At 53.7% G+C, this 22,845-nt stretch overlaps 8 protein-coding genes and 1 non-coding gene across 9 annotated transcripts; 6 read left to right on the plus strand and 3 right to left on the minus strand.

Annotated features, from left to right (window-relative positions):
* Positions 1-490: 490 nt before the first annotated feature.
* W97_08486 (uncharacterized protein) lies at positions 491-1,900 on the plus strand (the record flags this gene model as incomplete). The annotated part of the gene is made up of 1 exon (XM_007786354.1): positions 491-1,900. The coding sequence occupies one exon, from the start codon at positions 491-493 to the stop codon at positions 1,898-1,900; it is 1,410 nt and encodes a 469-aa protein (XP_007784544.1).
* A 1,418-nt stretch (positions 1,901-3,318) lies between these two features.
* Positions 3,319-4,617, plus strand: W97_08487 (uncharacterized protein; the record flags this gene model as incomplete). Its single annotated transcript, XM_007786355.1, has 1 exon — positions 3,319-4,617. The coding sequence occupies one exon, from the start codon at positions 3,319-3,321 to the stop codon at positions 4,615-4,617; it is 1,299 nt and encodes a 432-aa protein (XP_007784545.1).
* An 889-nt stretch (positions 4,618-5,506) lies between these two features.
* W97_08488 (uncharacterized protein) lies at positions 5,507-6,889 on the plus strand (the record flags this gene model as incomplete). Its single annotated transcript, XM_007786356.1, has 1 exon — positions 5,507-6,889. The coding sequence occupies one exon, from the start codon at positions 5,507-5,509 to the stop codon at positions 6,887-6,889; it is 1,383 nt and encodes a 460-aa protein (XP_007784546.1).
* A 1,179-nt stretch (positions 6,890-8,068) lies between these two features.
* Positions 8,069-8,813, plus strand: W97_08489 (uncharacterized protein; the record flags this gene model as incomplete). Its single annotated transcript, XM_007786357.1, has 4 exons — positions 8,069-8,223; positions 8,321-8,436; positions 8,501-8,600; positions 8,681-8,813. 4 exons carry the CDS (start codon positions 8,069-8,071, stop codon positions 8,811-8,813), a joined length of 504 nt encoding a protein of 167 aa, XP_007784547.1.
* Positions 8,814-9,672: 859 nt separating this feature from the next.
* Positions 9,673-12,223, plus strand: W97_08490 (hsp88-like protein; the record flags this gene model as incomplete). The annotated part of the gene is made up of 5 exons (XM_007786358.1): positions 9,673-9,747; positions 9,804-9,835; positions 9,890-11,342; positions 11,568-11,867; positions 11,945-12,223. 5 exons carry the CDS (start codon positions 9,673-9,675, stop codon positions 12,221-12,223), a joined length of 2,139 nt encoding a protein of 712 aa, XP_007784548.1.
* Positions 12,224-13,006: 783 nt separating this feature from the next.
* Positions 13,007-14,305, minus strand: W97_08491 (uncharacterized protein; the record flags this gene model as incomplete). The annotated part of the gene is made up of 1 exon (XM_007786359.1): positions 13,007-14,305. One exon carries the CDS (start codon positions 14,303-14,305, stop codon positions 13,007-13,009), a length of 1,299 nt encoding a protein of 432 aa, XP_007784549.1.
* A 214-nt stretch (positions 14,306-14,519) lies between these two features.
* On the minus strand, positions 14,520-14,670 carry W97_08492. The gene has a single exon. It is a non-coding gene; the product is annotated as a tRNA-Ile (tRNA).
* A 362-nt stretch (positions 14,671-15,032) lies between these two features.
* Positions 15,033-16,532, minus strand: W97_08493 (uncharacterized protein; the record flags this gene model as incomplete). The annotated part of the gene is made up of 4 exons (XM_007786360.1): positions 15,033-15,536; positions 15,591-16,015; positions 16,071-16,211; positions 16,268-16,532. The coding sequence occupies 4 exons, from the start codon at positions 16,530-16,532 to the stop codon at positions 15,033-15,035; spliced, it is 1,335 nt and encodes a 444-aa protein (XP_007784550.1).
* Positions 16,533-17,986: 1,454 nt separating this feature from the next.
* Positions 17,987-22,673, plus strand: W97_08494 (uncharacterized protein; the record flags this gene model as incomplete). The annotated part of the gene is made up of 4 exons (XM_007786361.1): positions 17,987-18,624; positions 19,008-20,737; positions 20,837-21,629; positions 21,755-22,673. The coding sequence occupies 4 exons, from the start codon at positions 17,987-17,989 to the stop codon at positions 22,671-22,673; spliced, it is 4,080 nt and encodes a 1,359-aa protein (XP_007784551.1).
* Between the last annotated feature and the right edge of the window lie 172 nt (positions 22,674-22,845).

The following is a 22,845-nucleotide window of genomic DNA, read 5'->3' on the forward strand; positions in this document are numbered from 1 at the left end:
AGCTTTTGGACCACCCCGTACTGGTCCTCAATATTTCTCTCGAGAAGCGCCTCAGCACGATGAAAGCATCAGTCGATCCAGAGCGGTTTCCCATTCGTCTTTCTCTCGCTCTCCGAGCTTCGTCTTTATGCCCCCGACGAGCCCTTTGGTGCACCAATCAAACAATCCAGACTTGGACTTTTCCCAAAAGCCTTTACCGCGTCAAATGTCGCGAAGTCCTGAGCGAGGCAACAGACGTCACACGTTCTCTCCTCGTTCTCTACAAACCCTCCGAGCCTCGTCTGACTTGTCGTCGGTGTACCCGCTCCCGGCAGGCCGTACGCTACCATCAGTTCGTCGAGAGGGAACCTTCCCATATCAAGCACATCAGCCGAGACGTTCGCTGACCGGCATTCCTGGCTTTCATTCGACCTCTACGCCTCAGACCCCTCTCTTACGGCCGCGCAGGCCCTCAATCTTTACTGAATCTACTCCGCTGCACCACGCCCCGATGGTTGGTTCGTACGAAGAATCAATCTTGCGGGGACGGATGTCCACTACTCCCTCGGGACCTCTGGATTTCGTGGCCCAGATCGGCGTGCTTGGTAAAGGCGACTGCAAACCGAATCTCCGTTGTCCTCCTCACGTGACCGTGCCTTTTCCAGCCGTCTTCTACAGCTACGGGAGTGGCAATGGGCGGATATCGGATGACCAGCCAAGTCCTTATGTCGGGATGATTGACTTAGAGCATATGCTCAGGCCCTCTGAAGATAACGGTGAAAGTCGGAAAAGGAGGAGATATCATGCGCCACCCAGCGATGTTGAAGATAATGCTCCGAATAATGTCGGTGACGGCGACTCTGATGTTCGAGCCAGCACTCAGCACCGAAGACGTGAGAAAATGAAGCGGAGGTCCGCATCGCCCAAGGCGCCGCCTGGAGGTAGCTACCGTATCCCGCAGCAGGGTCAACTCCAGATCGTAATCAAGAACCCCAACAAGACCGCCGTAAAGCTCTTCCTCGTACCGTATGACCTGTCGGACATGGGCCCCGGCCAGAAGACGTTCATTCGTCAGCGTAGTTACTCTGCCGGGCCGATCATCGATATGCCAATGGCGTCTCGGAAGAATCTGGGCACTGATAGGCCAGAGGCCGCTTTGTCGCATTCGGACGATCCCAACGACCGCCCGGTGTTGCGCTATCTTATCCACCTCAATGTGTGCTGCCCATCGAAAGGCCGATTCTTCCTCTACAATAGTGTTCGGGTGGTTTTCGCGAACCGCGTGCCTGACGGCAAAGAAAAGCTTCGTAATGAGATTCAGCTGCCGGATCCAAGGTACAGCTTGTACAAGCCGTCGAAGACGTCGCTGTCGGCGTCTAATGCGATGGCTCATGCGGCTGCTGGGCTGGTGGGAGAGAAGGCGTTGTTGAGGGGTGGTGTGAGTTTTTCGTCGGTTCAAGATCGTCTGGACGCGGTTGATGGTATCTCATGCGGTGGTCGCGTGTCCGCTGGTGCAAGTACTTGGACGCCGTACTCGCCGACAGATCGGTACTCGTCGCAGCCCGTTGCTCCTATTCCCTTCACGTTAGCCAGGCTCGCACCCCTCGAATCACGTCCGGGTTCTCGAGACGCTATGGACCTTGGCAGTCCTTTCACTGGGCTGGCAAGTTCTCCGGATTACCAGTCTCCGGAACCGCCATTGTCTGGCGCTGGGTCTTCTTTGGGGTCGCTCCTGACCTCTCGAGTCGGCTCGTCGAGTGGTGCATGCACCGGCAGCTACGGAAAGCTGAGTCCTGGCGATACAGGGTACGGTGGCAATGCGTTCGGCGCGCTCAGCAGCGGCGCGGTACCTGCCGCCGGCCTCCTTGCGCGTCGTCTCAGAGAGCTTGATGTGGAGACTGGAGACTTACCCACCCGTTAATGCGGACTTCAATTGCCGTTGATGCGGTTCTCGATCTCGTCCAACATCTCCTCAAGCTCGTCGTCGGGTTCCAGCAGCCACGCCGCCAACAGCGCGAGGAGAATTATGATGGGCAATGGGAGCACGACAACATCGCGCTCATAGGGGCCAGTTGATGGTGTCTCGATGTCCATGGTGTCGGTGCTGGTGTTGGTAGGTTTATGGAGTTGGTTTGGGAGGGAAACTGGACCTTGGCGAAACGTTGGATACGTCACTCGCATATCGGGAGTCGAGCATTTGGGTGCACTGATCGTGTACATACAGGTACCGCACACATAATGGCAGTACAATCACCTTTACGAGAACCGGGTACCGTGTCTTGAACTGCTCTATGCTGCGCATTCGGCGGGTTTTCGCATCTTCTTTGAGACTGCTGTAGCCATCCTGAGACAGGCATCATTCCGACACCACACTGCGATCAAACCGCAGCTTTTAAAACAAGGGGCTTTCTGACGTGCATCCCACCAGCAACATAAGTATAAGGGATCTTCTACCGCCACAGCATCATCTGATGGCATCTTTCCCGATCTTTTGCCGTCCTCTTTGGCTGCGATCAAGCTCACTTATACACATCCGGATGAGATTGTTCTTCGGAGAGACCGGAACTAACGCAGACACTTCTCCCGCGTTCACTTCAGCGGCGGTTATACAATGCAGAAACGCGAGCCTATAGTGTGCGCTGTTATTACTCTGGAGGTAAACCAGGGTCTCCTTCATGTTCTTGGTTTCAACCCAGGATGTAACTGAAGAGCCCGGCCTGCTCACAGTTGCACGGCTGGGAAGAACCGATCACACTGATCTTTTGTCATATCTATGTTAAAGTCTCTCGGTATCAAAATCTCTTTGTGTTCAACAGCAGCATTGTTTGTGTATGTGTGAGTTTTCTTTGTGCTGACGTAAAAAGACCTACTGACATGCCATTGTACATCGTACAGAACACTGTCAGTGACCGTACAATCAGTCCAACTCTATACCATCGACATTGTATACCATCCGCGCCCTCGAGATCTGGGGCCTCATATCGACCTCAGGATGGGCTCACCACCTGCATCAAAGATGTGTACAGGCGTGGACTTCCAGCGACTCTGCGGGCGGTTCTCTCAACTCCTGGCTGTTGTCAAATGTCATACCCTTGTAGTCTTTCTTCCTCTTGTGTCCGTGGAGACACTGTAAACACACAGTGTCTCACACAGTGCTCCCGTGAAAATGTATATCCCGGCTTGTGAGACAAAGGGATTTGCTCTATCGTCACTGTCGGCTCATTTAAAAGAAGGGCATGTCCTGCTCCTAAGAAGTCATTGCACTCCGCGACCTCCATTTCAGAAAGAAAAATTCAAGATTTATCGACATAAACTCAGCTGAATACACCCACTACTACCATGGCGCATCTCGTAAACCTAGAGGATGTCATCCAGGCCATGGCCTGGTGCCTTGATTGTCATGAGCAGGGAGGGGGAGGCTGCGACACGCATAGATACGTGCCTCCTCAAGCTACCGTATCCCAACAAGCTCCGGCTCCTACGCGGACCCGAGGCAAACACGATCCGGCCAGAGTAAAACAAATCCTTCGACTGCCGGTTGAACTACAGATACAGATCTTTGGGCGGATGTCGCCTGAAACCTTTCTTAGTCTTGTCTGCATCGTTCCAGAGGTCAGGGAGCTGTATCACTCGAGCTCTTCAACGATCGCGAAACTGATCTTGAAAGAGCACTTGCCCCTGGAGGACAAGCTGTTCGGACTCGACAACAACGATGGCTTACTATGGGAGGGCCATGCTAACACCAAGATGGAGCTATTAATACGGCTCTCCCTGCTGAAGAAGACGTCAATGCTCGCCGCTGACTTCTTGATCGAACACTTTAACATCGCCAAATCGAGGACTCCGCAGTTCTATCGGGCCATCTCAACCCTGTGGCGCTTCTTCGCCACCACACCGGCATGCCAGGATCCGGTTCAGGAGCCTTGGAACTATTTCCACACCTTGTCACACGCTGAGCGTCGTGATATCGACGCACTCTTCCGCTGGATCGGGCAGGGGATACTGAAGAAATTCCCACCCAGTTTTCCTTGGGACCTTCCTCCGCACTTGGTCAATGAGTTTGTCGAATCGAAGATGCTGAACCTTGTCGCATATCGCCTTGCCGTGAGCTACCTCCAAGACGGCCTCCGTCGTCTACGCATGCAGGTCATGTCCGCCAAAACGCCGGATCCTCAGGCCGCATTCGGCCCCGACTATTTCTGGGACAACATGGACTACTGCGAGAGATTGAGGTACATGCACTTCGATCATCGCACCTACACACTCTCTTGGACAGGCAACCGCCATCAAGGATGGCTTGAGGCCACATTGACGGAGGACTTGACCTGGTTGCCAGACATCGTGCGCGGCATGACTGATGCCAGCGCCAACGGTGGCCAACGGCTCGACTGGCGCGCGTTTGTTCAAACGACCTGGGGAATTTCCAGCTATCAGCGACCCAGGCAGTTTGAACTTGACTGCTTCAGCTGGCCAGAGGCACTAGGGACGGAGCTCATGTTCCAGGCCGAGGAGACGCGCTATGAGATCGAACAATCTCACCGCCTCTCCCGACGTGCTAAGGAGCGGGAGGAGTTGATGAAGATGAAGAACGCCGGCGGGCCAAAGAGGAAGAGGAAGACGAAACGTCGGCTAAGGTGAGAAGCGCTTTAGGTTGTCAGGCCATCGCCCGAGCCATCTATGGTCGGATTTCCTGGGTGGTTGTTTAGATAAATCGGGTGGTCCATTTTTGTAAGTACTCCATAGATACGCTTCTGGTAAGTAGCAGCCCAAAAAAAAATCGAATTGGGATTTGCCCTCAACCTTGTTTGTCCTAACTGTCCCGTAATGGCTAACTGCTGCAGATATTAAGCTTGATGCGTTAGAGCTATGTCGCCCATACTGACAACGGCCTCGCTGTGCTGACAATGCCATTGTTGAGTACTATGCAAAATACGCCCTTCACCATCATCACCACTGAGCACAAGTTGGATTGCGCTCTCATAATTGTTCCGGAATTTTCTCGGAATGGGCTGGGAAAGTCACAACTATCTTCAGCACACAGGCACGATGAATCGGCCACCGTCACCTGCCGCAGCTCAACGCACCAAAAAAAAGCCGCTTGCATTTCCACTTGGGCGGTTCGCTGGGGCATGTTTTTAGATTCCTCTACCGCTAGTAGATATCTGGATTACGTCTCCCCGTCATGTCGCCGCGAAAACTGTGAATGTTCGGCGCGCTCATGATAATGTATGCCCCAGATTGTGAGACGAGAGGTTTGCTCTACTACCACTGTTCTAGCGCAACTTCACTGTCGAGCTACTGTCACAGACCTCTATTCTCACATCTGCTAGGTCTTCACAGGGCAAGGGCTCTTTTAAGACGGCGACATGTCGACCTTCTCAATCCTTCATCGCACTCTTCTTCATCACACTCCGCGGCATCTACCTCATACGAAGGAGCTCAAGATCTCTCTACAAAGAGTTCAACCCAGAACAGAAAAGTCTAAGATCATTCCACAGCAATTTCATCTCAGAAGATCTGTTACACCATGACGACTCCCGCACAGCAACCGGATGTCATCCAGGTCCGCACCTGGTGTGCCGCCTGTCATGCGCACGCGCGATGCCAGCTCCATAACAACTCGCCTCCACACATCATTCCGCCCATGTGGAGCAATACCGTCTGCGAAACAATCGGTCGAATGGTCTATCTTCCAGCTGAGCTGCAAATTGAGATTTGCGGACGCATGGCGCCTGCTACCTTCATAAATCTGGCGTGTACGAGTCCGGATATCGATCAACTGTGGCGGGCTAACTCCGCGACCATCTCAAAGATAATGTTCGCTCATGAGCTGGGATTGGAATCCAAGGTCTTCAAAGAGTCCCGCCGCACCTGGAGTACCTGTCCGGGAGGCTTACTCTGGGCAGGCCACGCCACCTCACCAGAACACTATTTGAGGTTGCTTTCCCTTATCAAGGAGGTGACATCGCAGGCCACCGATTTCTTAGTGAAACACTTCCACCTCGGCCAGAGAGTGACAGCGCACATTTACTACAACATCACGCTGCTCTGGCTGTTCCTCGCTACGACCCCTGCTTGCGCAGATCGCATCCAAGAGCCATGGAATTACTACCAATTCTTGTCGGCGACCAATCGCTACAAGATTGACAACTTTTTGATCCATATGGCGGCGGCAATACTCAAGTGTTTCCCGATTCCGTGGCCGGCCAACTTGCATCAACGCAAAATCGACGAGCTTATCACGCAACAGATAGACACTCTGTTAGCAAAGCGCCTAGCTCTTCTGTACATCCAACGCGGTCTCCGCCGACTCCGCGAGCAGGTGTTTGCAGCACAGATCCCAGACCTTCAGGACGCCTTTGGGCCAGACAACTTCTGGAACCTTGTCAAATATTGGCCCCGGTTACGGCTCATACAATTTGACACAAGAACCTACACCGTCACACTAACCGGCACACGGCTCCACGGCCGTCTGCTGGCTGCAATCGACGCCGGTCCGAACTGGCAGCCGGATATCTTGTTCGGAATGAACCTTGTGAAACGCAGTCCAACCACTAGGCTCAATTGGCATGTTATTACGCGAACAACACGTGGTCGTTTCAGCTTCCAGGGCTATAGGCGATATACCTCCCCTGACTACGCTGCAATGCCGGGAGGCCTGGGAATTGCTCACATGTTCGCTGTGGCGGAGTGGGAGTATGAGCAAGCCGAAAAAAGGCGTAACAAGCAGAAGCAGGAGCAAGCGCGGTTGTCAATCAAGAGGAAGCGTGGTGATTACGAAGATGACCCAGAAGAGGAACGAATCCTCAAATTCAGCCGTCGAGCCAAACCTCGGTATAACGACATCGACTGGATCATCCTCCGTATGGGACGTTTATCACTCGACGCTACCGGCAAGGAGGCGGGATAACTTCCTGCAACACCCTATCCAAGGCCCCGCCGGCACGGTCCCTGGATATCCCTTTGCTGCACCAGACGGTAAATCAGCATCCGCGGAGCTGAGCAGATGCGCAGAAAATCTCACCAGCCAGAAAGAAAACACTCGATGAAACCTCGCCTATCGGTAGTTTCTTCCATGTACGAGTATTGCATACTCGGCGCTCTTGGGGCTTCTAGACCATCAATGTTCGGATGGGTTGGCATACTCTGACAGCATCAATAGGCGCATTTGACTTTCGTTTGGGGCTTACTGTGCTTTTTCTGTGTTGCTAGCATATTTGTGCCTAAGCGGCGAAGGCGCATTGGGATTGGTATTTGGATTGTGGGTCATTGCATTGCTTCGACACTTGAACTTGGCAATTGTCATTTTGCTCTAAGGGAAGAAATCCATGAAAATCCCAACTCAATGACTTCTACATGACTATTGTGAAATCTTTGCGAATGTTCCAAATTGTAAATGCTCTCTGCCAGTTCTTTCGATAAACTCCCCAGCCATACCAACCCATCAAGCACAAATTCACATAGTGGTTTGCTCCGCAGCACGGCTAGCAGCTACGAGCCTAGGAGGTTCCCAGTTCTCTTTTTTGACCATTGCAGTCCACCTCAGCTGAGCTGCACTCACAAGAGAATGCAGCTAAGACCACCAAAGCTGGTTGTGATTGGTCTGGTCGGGGCTGGAAGAAGCCGCCGAGGCCTCATATCGCCTGATGCGGGCACACTTTCGTCGTTCGAGGTTGTTAAATCCTCCCCAGAAGAAAACTAGACAGCTTCTTCCTAACTATGCCGCTTTCTAGACCATCCGCTGCCGAAAGCATGGCTATTAAAGCCAGCCACAGCTCCAGCCGAGACCAGCGGCTCCGGGCTAACGGGCATGCCAGTGCACCTAATGCTGGGGACATGCCACTCCTCACGACCTAATGCACTCCACTAGGTATAGAGAGCAGCTGAGGCAAGCTGGAAATGGGTTCTGGCCCAGCAATGCAGCATAGTGAGTGAGCTGAGTCTGCCAATGATTCTGTGGCCAGAGTGTATATAAAGCTCATTCTCACTCCATTTTCGGCCTGCCTTCTACCGTCCTTCACTGCTCTTCATAATAGTTTATCTCGTATCATACACAACTATCTTGCCCTTTGAGACATAGTACCTCAAGATGGCGGATTATTCTTCGGCGAACAATTATCCAAAGTTGACTTATGAGATGAGCCAGAAGTTCAAAGTCACAGTAAAGGTGTGGACGAAGGCCGCTCTGGTGAACGTGCAAAGCGGCATCGCACTCCACGGGGAAGGATCGTCGGTCACTGGCCGGTAAGCAATCCCCTGAACGAGCTATCACACTAGCTGCCCCATCGTCACCAACTGTAGGTCCATTGTGCGACAACGTCACTGACACTATCCTAAACAGTGCCCGTGATCAAAGCAACAAAGACAAGCGCCAGATCTGGATCGTGGCCTTTCCCTCGCCTGGTGCTGGCGCTCTTCTTGTAAACGAAGCCACCGGAGGCCATATCGTTGCTCAAGGTATGTTAGCCGAACTATGAGATCCTGCTGAAGCTGCGGTACCTGGAGTCTGACTCCTTTCCAGGGGAGAACAAACCAGTGATTCTCAACAACGACACCTCCATCAATGACCGAAAGGGGCAATGGTACATGGAATTCGCGCAGGAGGGAAGTCGTGGAACCAGGTCAGTGTACCGCAGAGAAACCCGTCGCCGCTTGTTCGAAATTACCATTACACAGTGCCGTACTGACTTGCCGCTTCTAGGTTCAAGAATGCTGAGTTAGGTAGCTGCGTGCTAGACTTAGCAGCAGGACCCAAGGGCGACGGAACGCCTGTCTATTGTTACAAGGATAGCAAAGGGAAGAACCAGGTTTGGTCGAGGATTGATGCAGATTAATAAACCCCGCCTGCCTGGCGCCAACTTACAGAGAGCTCAATCAGGCGTCTTGGGAACAACGTAATACCCCAGAGACGGCGGCTCATCTACAGCCAACCAGATGGACTTAGGAATTGATGCGAGTGGATTTGTTCAGGTCAAGCATGTATTTAGCAGCTACAGGACTTGCTATGAACAGAATGAAGCTTGCAGCGGCGTACAGAAGTTTTCTATGTTGTAGCTACCAGAGAACTTACGAAACTCGAATGACATTGATACGAAAATGCTCACGGACGCTTAATCAGATTGTGTCCCCAGCCTTTACGACGTTGTAGTGACGTCCTCTGGCGACAAGATGGTTTGATTGCTCTGCTGATAGCTGATGTACCGGAATGTGGATCTCTGATGGAGCTCGACTTCCTAGAGAGTTTTGTGAAGACGGGTTTCTCAACATCATCTCGCCGTAAAGCCTAAACAGTGATATGACTCCGCACACAACGTGACTCTCCTCGTCCAGTACGTAGCTGTACTCGGAGTAACTTGCCAGCATTCTCGACGTGGCAGTGACGTCTCTCAATGATGTTTTGCAGCGGTGTGGATTCTGCCGGCCGCCTTGCTCCCCCCACCACCAAAAAGTCTGTGCGCGAGTTTGCCAGCGCGACGAGAACTTTCTCGACCTTTCGAGAAATTCGGCCCACCAAGCCGCCTTTGTTTGATGCAGCGCTGTCCAACGCTGCACAACACCACGAAACGCTCGCAGTCCCTACCACAGTTCCGTTGCATAGCCCGTCTCCATATCTCGCGTTTGCGACACTGAGAAGCCCAAAGTCAAACTCAAACTCAACCTCAACCAGAACAGTTCATCAACCGCGCCGCCAACATGTCTGTAGTGGGCATTGATCTAGGAACGCTAAACACTGTGATTGCGGTGGCCAGGAATCGAGGTGTCGATGTGGTGCGTGCTAGCAACCTCCCAAATCTGCTCCAGAGCCAGTCACTAACCGTCAACAGGTCACAAACGAGGTCTCGAACCGGGCTACACCGTAAGTTTGCATCGCCGTCCTCGCCGAAGCTAGGCAAGCACTGACATGGTCAAGAACACTCGTAGGCTTCGGCCCTAAGAGCAGATACCTCGGCGAGCAAGCAAAGACGCAAGAGATCTCCAACTTCAAGAACACCGTCAGCTCCCTTTCGCGTCTCGCCGGCCGGTCACTCAACGACCCCGATGTCCAGATCGAGCAGGAGTACGTCACAGCGCCCCTCGTCGATATCAATGGCCAAGTGGGCGCCGAGGTCACATACCTGGGCAAGAAGGAGCGGTTCACGGCGACGCAGCTTATTGCCATGTTCTTGAGCAAGATACGGCTAACAGCATCCGCCGAGCTCAAGCTGCCCGTGTCCGATGTCGTCCTCAGCTGCCCGGCATGGTACACCGACGCTCAACGAAGGAGTCTCCTTGACGCCACAGAGGTGGCTGGACTTAAGTGCCTTCGGCTGATGAACGAGACCACCGCAACAGCTCTCGGTTATGGCATCACGAAGACCGACCTGCCGGGTGCTGAGGAGAAGCCTAGGCGGGTGGCTTTCATCGACATCGGTCACAGCAACTACACATGCTCCGTCGTTGAGTTCAGGAAGGGCGAGGTGACTGTCAAGTCGACGGCGTACGACCGTCATTTCGGTGGCCGGAACGTCGACAAGGCATTAGTCGACCACTTCGCAGCAGAGTTCAAGGAGAAGTACAAGATCGATATCAAGTCAAATGCGAAGGCACGCCTGCGGGTCGCGCAAGCCTGCGAGAAGCTCAAGAAGGTGCTCTCGGCGAACGCTGGGTCGCCGCTTAACATCGAGTCAGTAATGGAGGACACAGATGTCAGGGGTTTCTTGAAGCGGGAAGAGTTGGAGGAGCTCATCAAGCCCCTTCTAGAGCGCGCGACCATTCCTGTCGAACAAGCCCTGGCAGAGGCGAAGCTGAAGCCCGAGGATATCGATGCCATTGAGATGGTCGGTGGCGGCACACGTGTCCCCGCTATCAAGAACGCCATCCAGCAGTTCTTCGGCAAGCCACTTTCCTTCACCCTCAACGCTGACGAAGCGATTGCACGCGGCTGCGCCTTTAGCTGCGCCATCCTCTCACCCGTCTTCCGCGTCCGAGACTGCTCCGTGCACGACATCGTCAACTACCCGATTGAGTTCACGTGGGAGAAGTCGCCCGACATCCCAGACGAAGACACCAGCCTCGTCGTCTTCAACAAGGGCAACGTCATGCCCTCAACGAAGATCCTCACCTTCTACAGAAAACACCCGTTCGACCTTGAGGCCAGGTACGCCAAGCCTGAGATGCTCCCAGGCAAGATGAACCCCTGGATAGGCCGGTTCTCCGTCAAAAGCGTCAAGGCAGACTCAAAGGATGACTTCATGATCTGCAAGCTGAAAGCGCGACTCAATCTACACGGCATCCTCAATGTGGAGCAGGGCTACTATGTGGAGGATCAGGAGGTGGAGGAGCCAATACCGGAGGCGAAGGACGGAGAGAAGAAAGAGGGCGACGTACGTGCAAGTGTTTCCTCCATTCCAATTAGCGGAGCGTCAGAGAGTGCCAAACCCTCTCGTCACAGCTCCCCTTCTCCCCCATCCACTCGCGAGGCAAAACGCCCCAAGCACGCTTCCCTTAAGTCCAAGTTGTCCTCTTTCAAGCATCGCATAGTTCCATCCGCGTCCTCGCCGTCCCCCGCTTCAGAAGAAGAACCCATACTGACCAAACCCCCACTACAGGCCATGGACGTCGACAACGCCGAGAAACCCAAGACGCGTAAAGTCAAGAAGCAGGTGCGGAAAGGCGATCTGCCCATCTCAGCCGGTACCGCCTCGCTGGACCAGGCAGCCAGGGACGCGGCCGCCGAGCGCGAGAACCAGATGATCATGGAGGACAAGCTGGTGGCGGACACGGAGCACGTCAAGAACGAGCTCGAGTCCTTCATCTACGAGCTCAGGAGCAAGATCGAAGGCGTATATGCTGAGTTTGCGAATGAGGACGAGAAGGCGAAGTTGGGTGAGAAGTTGCAGACTATAGAAGTAAGTTCAGGTCACCCCTCCCTGCCTACCCCAAACGCCACGGAGTTACGGGAGAAGGTGCTGACGGATCGCAATAGGACTGGCTCTACGACGAAGGCGAAGACGCCACCAAGGCCGTCTACACGAGCAAGATCGAGGAGATCAGATCGGTGGCCGGCCCCATCATCCAGCGCTACAACGACATGATGGAGGCGGAACGTCAGGCGGTGCGCCAGGCGCAGGAGGAGGCGCAGGCGAAGAAGCGCGCCGAAGCCGATGCCAAGAAGCAGGCGGAGGATTCCTCGAAGAAAGACAAGCCGGATGAGGAGATGGCGGATGCGGTGCAGCCGGATGCTGTTGAGGAGCCGGCGGATTAGGGTGTGGTATCACGGAGGGGTGCGAAGGGAGCGCTAGTGCATATGGAGCGCATGATGCCTGGTTCAAGGCCGTGGAAACGATCTGCATGATGATGGATGGGCATGTGCTGGCGCGCGGGAGGGGGCATAGCCTTTTGCCCCTCGTGCGGCTGTGACAGATTGATGGAGTAATATTCTCATAGATGGTTAGACGTTCAGGGAATCTTTCCTCGATGACTTCGCTTCATTGCTCACATGCTCTTTCGGCCCAGATATTACGCCGTGAATGTGAACTTGATCTTCTTGCATAAGTCGGGGCAGATGCATTGGGTGAAGCGGATACACCCAGCCAGATACTTGCTGGAGCATATGCGGTTGGATCAGGACGTCTACTAGCACTGACTCATAGATTGGATGTTCCCAATATGGATAACAGTGGGCTCGTTCAATGCGCCTAGCGCCTAGAAAGTGGATACTGTGGAGAGCAATGGTTCGAAGGGTGGGGCACAATGCATAGTTAAATAGCGAATTGGCCATTGAAAGCTGGTTCGGCTTGGGGCAAGCCATTGGTATCGCTTAGCCACGTCTTTCTGGATGATCTAGGTAATTAGAATGGGTGCGAGTTTGTACATTCTGAGATACAGGTCAGAGCTATGTGAGATTCGAATTACGGGTAGATCGCCTTTAGTCTTAGGAACGCCGTCAAGGAGTGGGTTTGAAGGGCCATTTCAAAGATGTTCTTTCTTAACCGCCCAGGCTTGTGAATTTGGTTTCCTGAATATTGAACAAGCTCCATGCCCGCAATCAGACCTCTGGCCAAACACGACTAAGCTCCGAACGGCGCCGAACTCTTTCACCAGAGGCCAAGCACTCGGCCACCTGCTTGCGAATGTTCAACGCACGCCCATCTGGCTGTGATACCGCTTTCTCGAATATACTAAGCGAGTCGTGCATCGGCCAGTTGAATATGTGGCTCGGAAAGGTGAGCACAACGCACTCGCCCGGTACTATGCTGTCGAGCTCATACGGCGGAGTACGCGGAAAGGTCGTCCCGGTGCTCGGAAGCCAGTAGCCGAGCGGTCGGGGAACAGGCACTGTAGCGTTTTCGCGCAGAGTTGTCGTCCAGGTGATGATGGGAGTCGAGAGCAGGAAGTGCTTCATAGCGGGTTTGTAGACCCCTGTTTCGATCATGAATTCTGGCCCAACGACGGGAAGAGTGCCTCGGGACGGCCCAATCGGCGGGAAGAGCCAGTCTTCGAGGTTGGTGGGTGTTGTCTCCGCGTTGCTGCTGCGCTTCCGGTATGCTGTCCGCACTGAAGAGCCGTCATGGCGGACCTTGTGACTGAGCGCGCTGCAGAGCCGGTCAAGGAATCTGTTCAGCTCGAGCCGCTCGTTCTGGGGAAGCTTTGCCAGATAGTTGAGCTGACGCTGCCGGCGGTATACGGTTCCTGGCCCCATTGAATTCTCCGTGGGAAGATACGGCCATAGTCGAAGCAGCACAGCGCGCAGGTTCGGCCACTCTAGGCGGAGGACCTTGGTAATGAAGTGTTCGATGCTTTCCAAACACTTCCGGTGCACAATGAGGTAGTAAAGCCACCGGAAAGATAGCCCCTGAGCTCCACAGGGAGCAATGCCAGTAACATAGTACGTAGCTCCGGTGGCGGGTGGTTCCGAGACTGCAAACTTGTGCGGACATGATGAGTTGAAGCAGGTATGATCGTGGTGGCACAATGAGAGCCATTGGCTGTCGCCGTACTCTTGCCAGGAGAGCTCCACTGCTCTATAGACGTGGAAAGGGAAATGGCGTGCTTCTTCCGCGTACAATGCTCGAACAATATCTACTACTGAAGGCATGAAACTCCTGTCTGAGAAAACGAACAGCAAGGCGGCAAGCTGAGATGGGGGGGACTCGGAGAAGCAATCAACATAGCTGATGATCTCGAGCTTAATTTCGGTAGGCAGGAGGGCGAATTTACGGAAGAGCACCGGCGACTCAGTCTTGCCACCGCAGCTTCGGCGTTCGTCAGTCACTGATGCTCGATACTGGGCATATGCCTCTTCCGAATCGAAGACGGCCAGCCGCCCGGCGGGGAAGGTTGACATTGTTGTGGTGGGATATATGCTTTTGCTCTTTGTACTTTTTGATGTGCCGGATCGATAGAGCCGATGGATATCGTGCACGGTCTCGAGAACTTCTCAGCCCAATCAATGAGCTCGTGGTTCTCCTTCTATTGGGATCAGCTCAATGTGTAGTTCAAATGAACATGGCAAAAGAAGTACGAGGCATGCAAAACAAGGACAAAAGATAGATGTCACGTGGTCACTACGAGGGTCGAACTCGCGACCTAACGCCTGTTAGTTCCTCAAGGTTTTTGTGCGGAGAGAGGAACCAGAGGGGGAGAACATACCTTGGCGTTTTATATCATGTGATATTAGCACCACGCTCTAACCAACTGAGCTAAGCGACCATTGTTAAGGCGAAATGTGAGGTTATTGTTATATACCATGACCGAGTTGCTACAAGTCTAATTTCTGACAATGCGAATCAGATCGAATGTTGATCGCATGAGCATAAAAATACCTTGTGGGTCTGCCCGGGCTCTTATTTCACGTCATGCATTCACCGTCGTATGAAGTATTGGCTGCAAGATGAAAAGGCAGAATGAATTTTGTTCCCTGCATAGTGATGGTCTAGAGATTTATGCACGTTTCTTGGACCACTAGGAAGGTAGGTCTATACACTTTTCTTTGTCTATACACTCTTCCTCGTATCCAAGATTTGTTGCGCCTTCCTGGCAGCACAAGCTTTTGAATACCGTTACCCTTTTCTCTACCGATGGCCTCTTAGGAATGCGACAAGGGTTCCTAAGGTCGGCCCCCATGTGGTCGCTGAGCTCGCCAATGGGCTATTTCCAGCAGCGCCGTGCTTCCCAAGCCACAGCGCTAACAGCCCGATAAGTATAGTCAGGCTGAGAGTTCCAGCCGGCCGTCTGTATACCCACATGAGCCTTTTAGTGTCTTTCATCACCTGTTGCACAGCGTGAGCGCGCCGCATCTGCGCAGCCTGCTTGTCAAACAGCACTTGTCCATCATCCAGAGTCTGGCCGGCCAGCTGCCTGGGAGATCGAGTGGTTTTGAGGACACTGTACGAGGATATGCTCCGCCAGGCGCGGAACGGAAGTGACTCTGGAGGGTACTTCTGGAACAAGACTACAGTCTCTGAGATCAGATGCTCGAGATTGAGAGGATTTGGAAGCTTCGAGAGGGTAAAATGGAGCATCTCCGGCTCATCGTCGTCAATCTCGAGCAGTTCCTGCTTTCGTGACAGGATGATCTGAACGCTGAGGTTCAGCTCAGAGGACCTTAGCAGGCTCTAGACGGAGCTTACCTCTGCGTAGAGATAGACAGACACTACGGCCTCGTGAGCCAGGAGGAAGTCGAACAGCCGCGCGATGTCTCCATATTCTTGGATGTCGTGGGCGTAGAGTGTTAGCGTCGCTGCCAACGCGAAGAATGGCTGAGTGCCCTCAACATGCTTGCATAAAACAGGATCCGAAGCATGAAGAATCGAAGGGAGCAGCTGTAGGTGGCTGATGGCTGCAGAGAGCGAGGGGAGCATGAAGTCTCGTATCCGGAGCAGGGAAAGGCGCTCAACGGCCGGCGGTGCCCGAGCAACTCCGAGAACCAGCAGGAAGACTTGGACTATGTCATGATAGCCCTGGAAATAACACAGGGCGGGGTGTTTTCGAAGCGTCTTCGTGATCAGATCGGAGAGCTCCTGCTTTTTGACTTGTATCTGCTTCTCTGATTGGTCTACATTGCATCAGCTGCCAAACGTGCAAATTTGATAGCGAGCCCTAACGCATACCGTTTGGATAATACACGAAGGATCTGTCGACATCAAGCCTCACTTGATCCTCATCGCGATGCCGCGGCAGTGATCTCCACGTTTCATCTTCGTCCGTGGCGATGGTCCCCGAGCCTGCTACTGAACCCAGCAGCACTGGCCCTATTGATGTCATGCATTAGCTCAGATACATCTTCCGATGGATTGCCTGTCCTTACACGCGGTTTTTCTGGTGCCGTCGTCAACAAAGCCGCCGGGACTCGTTGCCAGAGCGGTCAATGCATCGAGATCGTTGTCCCTGCATGACTGCAGGATTCGCGTCACCTTGTCTGCCGGCGTGATAAGCAAGTCTTTCTCTCTCGCCGAAGACGGCTCACGGCAGGGGCTTTGGCTGGCATTATGGCCTTGGGCGGCATCGAAACTTCGGCGCGACCTGTGTGAGGATAGTATCGCGTCCCTCGAGTCGCGAAGTTCGTGATCCATCGAGCCGGCTTGAGTTAGCAGTGCATGATTCGCAACTGATCCGCACCTGATCCGCGGTTAGTAGAGCGGGCCGACGACACCTTGGACTCCCGGGAGAGGATCTAAGCTTCAGCGTGGATGACCGAAGGGCTGGTCACGGTTTCGTCTCAGGTCGAACTAGGCTCGCGTATGGCGGCAGGCGTGGAAACCCTTCAAGAGTGCTTCGCGCGCTGGCGCCCAAGGTTCCGTAGCAGGGCTAGAGTACACGCGTCGACCAAAACAGACGGCACGCCCAGATCAATAGAACTCACAGGTACCACAGTACTCAGCAGATTATCAGATCAGATGAAGGCCAGCGACGACGCGCTAGTGTTTAGATGCAGGACGCACGACAGCAGAGCTTGACTGGCTCGACTGGCCAGGCAGGGTGCTGCGCCCGTTGGAGCTCTCACCGATAGTCTGGCGTGGCGTCCACCACGCGGTTGATGTGGGGAGGGCGATGCATTTTTGTCGCGGCGTCGGTCGCGGCAGGGGCTGTTGTCACCTCTCGGCTTCAAGGCCGAGCCCTCCTCCAAGAGACTTTCCTGACTTTCCTGTGCGGGTCAAACCGATGATCGCCTGTGCCCACGAGCATGCGTGCGGGATGAACACTAGCGGCCAAATCGTTAGAGACGGCTTGCATTGGGCGGAATGTCCCGATTGCCTGCCACACGCTCCCGACGCCTCTCGGCTCTTCTATGCACACCTCCACTGCAAGGTGTGAACATATGGGTTTGAGATTTAGCTCAAACTTCGATTCACTGGCCTCCCTCTGCTCCCACAGCAGCAACAAGTCCTCACCGTCGCTACGCACCTCAGCTGACCAGTGGCCGCCAAGGCTCAATCTCCCGAGCGTTGCGCCGCTCAGCGTTTGCGTGATTCGCTGCGCCGACACAGTTCAACCTACTCGACTAAGAGACCTGCATTGCAAACGGCAATCATGTCGTCCCCCCGCCTGCCTAGGTAGCACCTCCACTGCCTCCACCGCCTCCGCTGCCTCCACTGCTCACATCAAGGAGCGAACAAGTGCGCCGGCTTGCCTCCATTCTTGATTCGTCCGGCCAGTAGTAGTACGAGTAACAATCAAGCCTCACGGGTCGGCGGGAGGCATCTCTACAATGTCCAAAGACCTTCCGCGCTCTGCCGTCACTCCACCTGTTCACCAGTTTGAGCCGCTTGTTTTCTAGCAGCATCTTTAACCCTAGCCAATTTTCATTGCCTCTTCTCTCAAACCGCCACAGCCTGATCACGCGGCCCCAAGGCTAGCTAGATCTTTCATACACCTTCAAAGTGCATTCGTTGCACGCATCGGACCGGACCTACAAAGAGCAGGCGGTAAGTTTGGCGTCTCTGATATACAATTGGGCTTGCCCGGCGGCTCCGGGACCTTGCGGCCCGCCCTGAGACCCTCCACTCAGGAGACAGCTCGGACCACGATGTCGGTACAGACGCTGATACAGGTCAATGGCCAGTGGGTCACGAGAACAGTCGACACTCAGCGGATTATGGCAGAGTTCAGTCGAAGAGACGCTCAAGACAAAGAGCAACGTACGAGCGGGATGGCGGCGAGCCAGACTGTACCTAGGCTTGGGCTTCTCTCCCGGACGGTATTTCGCAGTCCTATAATCAATCTAATCATACCAGCACGTGTGAGGCGCAAAGACAAGAACGATGTTGTCCTGATCGGCGAGGACTTCATTCATGTCAAGGAGATCCTCTCAGACGGTCATCTTCGTCATGTCACGACTAAGGCGGACTTCGGCAGCCGGATTCGTGCTGCCAGAGTCTTTGGGGAGCAGAGGCTTCCGGCGATGGACGCCCGGGATCTCTCAATGGAGCTCGACACCTCAGACATGATCCCGCCGCAGATCCTAGTGCTTACACTGGAATCCAAGGAGTTGATGTTCCTTTTCGTCCATCAGGAGCCGTCAGGGGCTCTGAGTTTTCCGTCCAGCGTGCTCCCTCTGCCGGACCAAATGTCGTTTCTAGAGCAGCCTGGAAGACATGTGGCTGTAGACCCAAGATCCCGTGCTTTTGCGGTAGCTGCTGCTGAGGGCATTCTTTACATGTACCGGTGAGTGCACAATTGCTAGTTTTGCGGGTGCTTTGCGAGAATACGTTTACGAAGAAGTATACGCATGCACAGTATTACTTCTGTAATGATTCTTCTACTTTCTCCAGAGTTCAAGACGGGTTTCTTGATCAGTAACGGTGCGCTGGACTTTGCACAATCTAGTTCAACTCAAGGGCCACGCGGACGGAAGAATGCCTTCGCAGCTCCTACTTCTTAGCGTCATAAGGGCTTGTCTTTCAATGGTATGCTGGTTTCATCGCAAAGTTCGCGCCATATCTGCATGCGCTTGCAACACTACACATTCACAGTGAAGAAGTACTGTTTTGAACTCACTGCTACTACACATTGCTCGTATATGAACTAACTCGAGCAATCTTATGCAGTGCAAAACCTATGGAGCGAATAAGAGAAGAGTTCTCACAGAGCCCGAAAAAGTGGAGTCCTATTATGCAAGAACTCCCAGTCAAGTTTGATGGTATCATTCTGGCTATGGAGTTCCTGTACCCGGCGCTCAACGATGAAAACCACGTCATACTCCTAGTCGTATGGGCCAAAGATCGAAGACTCCGTATGACTTGCTGGGATTGGGACCACGAGAAGGGCCTGAGGACAGTAAATATGCGAGTCAATGGGCATCCTCTGTGGCCAATGAGAGGGCAGGAGGTGTTCCCTGTGCTGCTTATACCGCTCCAGCAATCGTCAGATTTTATCCTGGTTGGAGAGCAGGACATTTACCTTTACCAAGACGTACTCTCCGGTGCACCTAGGTGTAACAGGGTCTTGGTACATGCGGTTGCGCCTCGCTATCCCGGGCTCTCCAAGAAGAAACCAAGATGGGTTTGCTGGGCAAGGATGGTGCGGAACTGGCGGCTGCATGACAGAGCGGACGAGAACTTCTACCTCGCACGCGAGGACGGTGCTGTCTACTACACGCAGTTCGCCGAGAATGACATCGAGAGGACGGCAACACTCTCGAAAGCAGGACTACTCAGCTGCACCGTCAACACAGCATTTGCTAGCTTGGATGTTGGCTCATCTCTTAGCAACCCTGATGTGCTCGTCGCGGCAGGCGATATGAGCCAGGGTCAACTTGTGCGCATTGGCTCGTGGCAGAACGAAGGTAACCATGCCGGGCGCTCGCGCGAGGACGCACTCAAGTTCAATTATATGGAGTCATTACCGAACTGGGCACCGACTATTGACTTCCTGATAACGGCCAATCTCTGTGGCGATGCGACTGCCGCGCAGCAAGGTTCCATTTTCACCACAGCAGGCAGAGCCCCTCACGGAGCGGTGTGCGAACTCAGGGCAGGTCTCGAGGCGCGAATAGGCTTCATCTTCGACAGTGAAGAGCTCTCGAGTGTGGCTTCGGTCTGGGCATTTGCTGATGCTGCTGAGCGTGGGGTCTACTTCGTAATGGCCACTCCAACACAGAGCCTACTGATACGGATTGGCGAGGATGAGACCGGAGATACCGTTGTGGATACGGCATTTGACGACACCAGCTGTGGCCTCGACTTCGAGCATACGACGGTCACCGCGGCTTCGTTATCCAATCAACACATCATGCAGGCCACCCCATGCGCCGTCCGTGTTCTGGATCTATCCAGTGCCAGCTTGCCTCAGATTGCAGTTCGTGAAACCTCTTCGGACGAGACCATCGTTGCCGCGTCTGTGTGCAGGCACCTTTCTGCAATTTTCGTCGCCATTCGTCGAGGGAGCGAGATCACTCTTCGCTCCTTAAGAATTTCGGACGGACCAGGTGATGCTGCGCTACACGAGTTTGGAGAACCACGTCCACTCTCAACCGAAATTACCTGCCTTGCGGTCCTTCGATTTCAAGACAAATCTTATGTTCTTGTAGGCCTCACGAGCGGATCCGTGCGGCTGATGAACGTAGATGCCATCCATGGCCTGGTACCAGAAAGCGAGCACGAGATTAGCGACCCTTCCTCAGAAAGCGCTCCAAGTGTCTGCGAGAGCGCCATCATCTTGCAGAGTGCACCAGTTTCTGGTGCTCGCACCAACTTTTTAATCGTCTGCGGGCTTCGGAATGGCACTCTTCGTACGATAGAGTTAGAGCTTATCAAGCACGAAGCGGATTCTAGCCATGGTATGTATGCCCACTTCCAATTCCGCGATCCTTCAGATGCGCCGCACACCGTCAGACATGCCAACGACTTTGTGGGTAAACTACTAAAACCGACCACAGATCTACACTTTGGCCGAACCGACACAGTCAACTTGGGCTTCACCTCCACTCGAGTAGTCTCAGACTCTTCCAAAGCTAGCTCCGCTCTTGCCACTTGCGGCAACAACTTTTGCCGTTTGGATTACACTGGTGGCCGCAGAACGGGTCTTTTGATCCGCAGCATATGGTTCACTGACCTGAACCAACCGGCTCTCCAGCAGTCACCTGTTGCGGCCCTCTCTCAAATACCTTATGGCGAAGACCTTGATAGGAAGAACCTAATTGGAGCCTTGGCCTGCATTTGCGGCTCGCAGTTTCTGGTCGCCCGGCTGGATGATGAGCCGAAGGTCGTTCCGCGGCGAATTCCTATGTCTGATGCAACACCAAGCAGGATCATGTACTCTGGGCGCCTGGATAAGATCGTCACTGGATCGTTACAGACACATTCGCCTGTCGTATCGCCTGAAGACATCAATTCCGTCAAAGCCCAACTGCAGTTTTTGGATGGTGAGAAGGTTCTCAAAACCACGCCACTAGCTGAACGGGTTTATGCCATGCTCGATTGGACTTATGAAGACGTCCAAGGAAGGCGGTACGGGTTCTTTTTATTAGGCTTGGGCAACCTTGAGGGATCGTGGGGTCGTGTTACGTTCCTGTCAGCCAGACCCGAGGGCAACAACGTCGGTGTCCAAGAAAAATTTCACTTAGAGTTTGACAAACCTGTCCTTGCAATCGCTCTCTACGACCAGACCAAACTCGTCATAGCCGTGGGGGGTGACTTGAGGATCTATAGCTTTGATGCTGAGGCTAGAAAGTAAGTGGGACGGAACCGCCTTTGCTGACGTCGCCAGCCTGCTATCTGGACAAGTCCTGCTGCATGCTTGGGCTCTTCGGATCTAGCTTTCCTTCAGCTGATTGAGCAAGGCTGACAAGTACCAGATGGCACAGCATAGCTTCACTCGCGCTTCCGTCCTCAGCAACCCATGTCACCACATCAGCGCCCTACATATACGCATCAACACTGGAACATTCTTTCATGGCCTTTGAGCTGAGAACAGAGGCGGACGACCATCTATCCGAGTACACAATCGAACCAGTGCTCACCGACTCTCAAATCCGTGAGACGTGGCATCACCTTTCCCTAACGCTGCCGGATACATCTGCCGACGCTGCCAACGCTTCTGCGCAGGAGGACGGCGTCGCTTCCTCCTCATCAGCACACCAACATCCGAACCTCTTTCTTGTATCCGACAAATCATGTACCCTCGCGGGCATCTATCGTCTCCCGCATCAAGCGCAACAAAACGTCGCTCCTATGTTGTTCGAAGCAAGGCTCCCGCGTAGCATCGCGCGCCTACGTCAAGGCCACGTTCGTCCGCCGTGGTGTAGGATCGAAAACGTACAAGGCGTGATACATCAGCCGGGCGGGGACATCCTCGGGTCCGCCGCGGACGGCACCCTCATGTCCTTCGTCTTGCTCGAAACGAAGGCATGGAGGTTGATAAAAGTCATGGAGAATTTAGCACGCATTGGATGGTATACGGACAACAATGGTCTCAGTGGTATCGACCATGCTGCCACCAGCTTCAAAAGGTCGACGGATCTGTGCCCGGAACACGATGCGGCGGGCCTCCGGCAGAGAACGGTCTATCACGTGGATGGTGATCTGTTGGAGCATCAGGTGGATAAGCTGAAGGGCTTGATAGAGCATTTGGAGACGATTGAAGAAAACAGAGGCGAGATCAGGAGAAAACTGACATTCCTGGCGAATGACGTTTTAGGCGAGGGTGATGGTGATGAGGATGTGGTTGACAGAACTGTGAATTGGGTGAAGCAGGTGTTGAAACCTATGTTGTAAGGATATCCAAGACGGGATCTAGAAGGGACTTCATATCTGTCCGGCGGCTTTCGCGTCTGCGATTACGGCCGCATGCTGGATGTACCATCACCGTCCTCGCGGCTCATTGCTGTCTCATAGCTTCACAGCGCCATAGCGTTATACCGCTGAGAGGATACAAGGCCCAGCTGAT

The sequence above is a fragment of the Coniosporium apollinis genome (genome assembly GCF_000281105.1).
Source record: "Coniosporium apollinis CBS 100218 chromosome Unknown supercont1.56, whole genome shotgun sequence".
Taxonomy (NCBI): domain Eukaryota; kingdom Fungi; phylum Ascomycota; class Dothideomycetes; genus Coniosporium; species Coniosporium apollinis.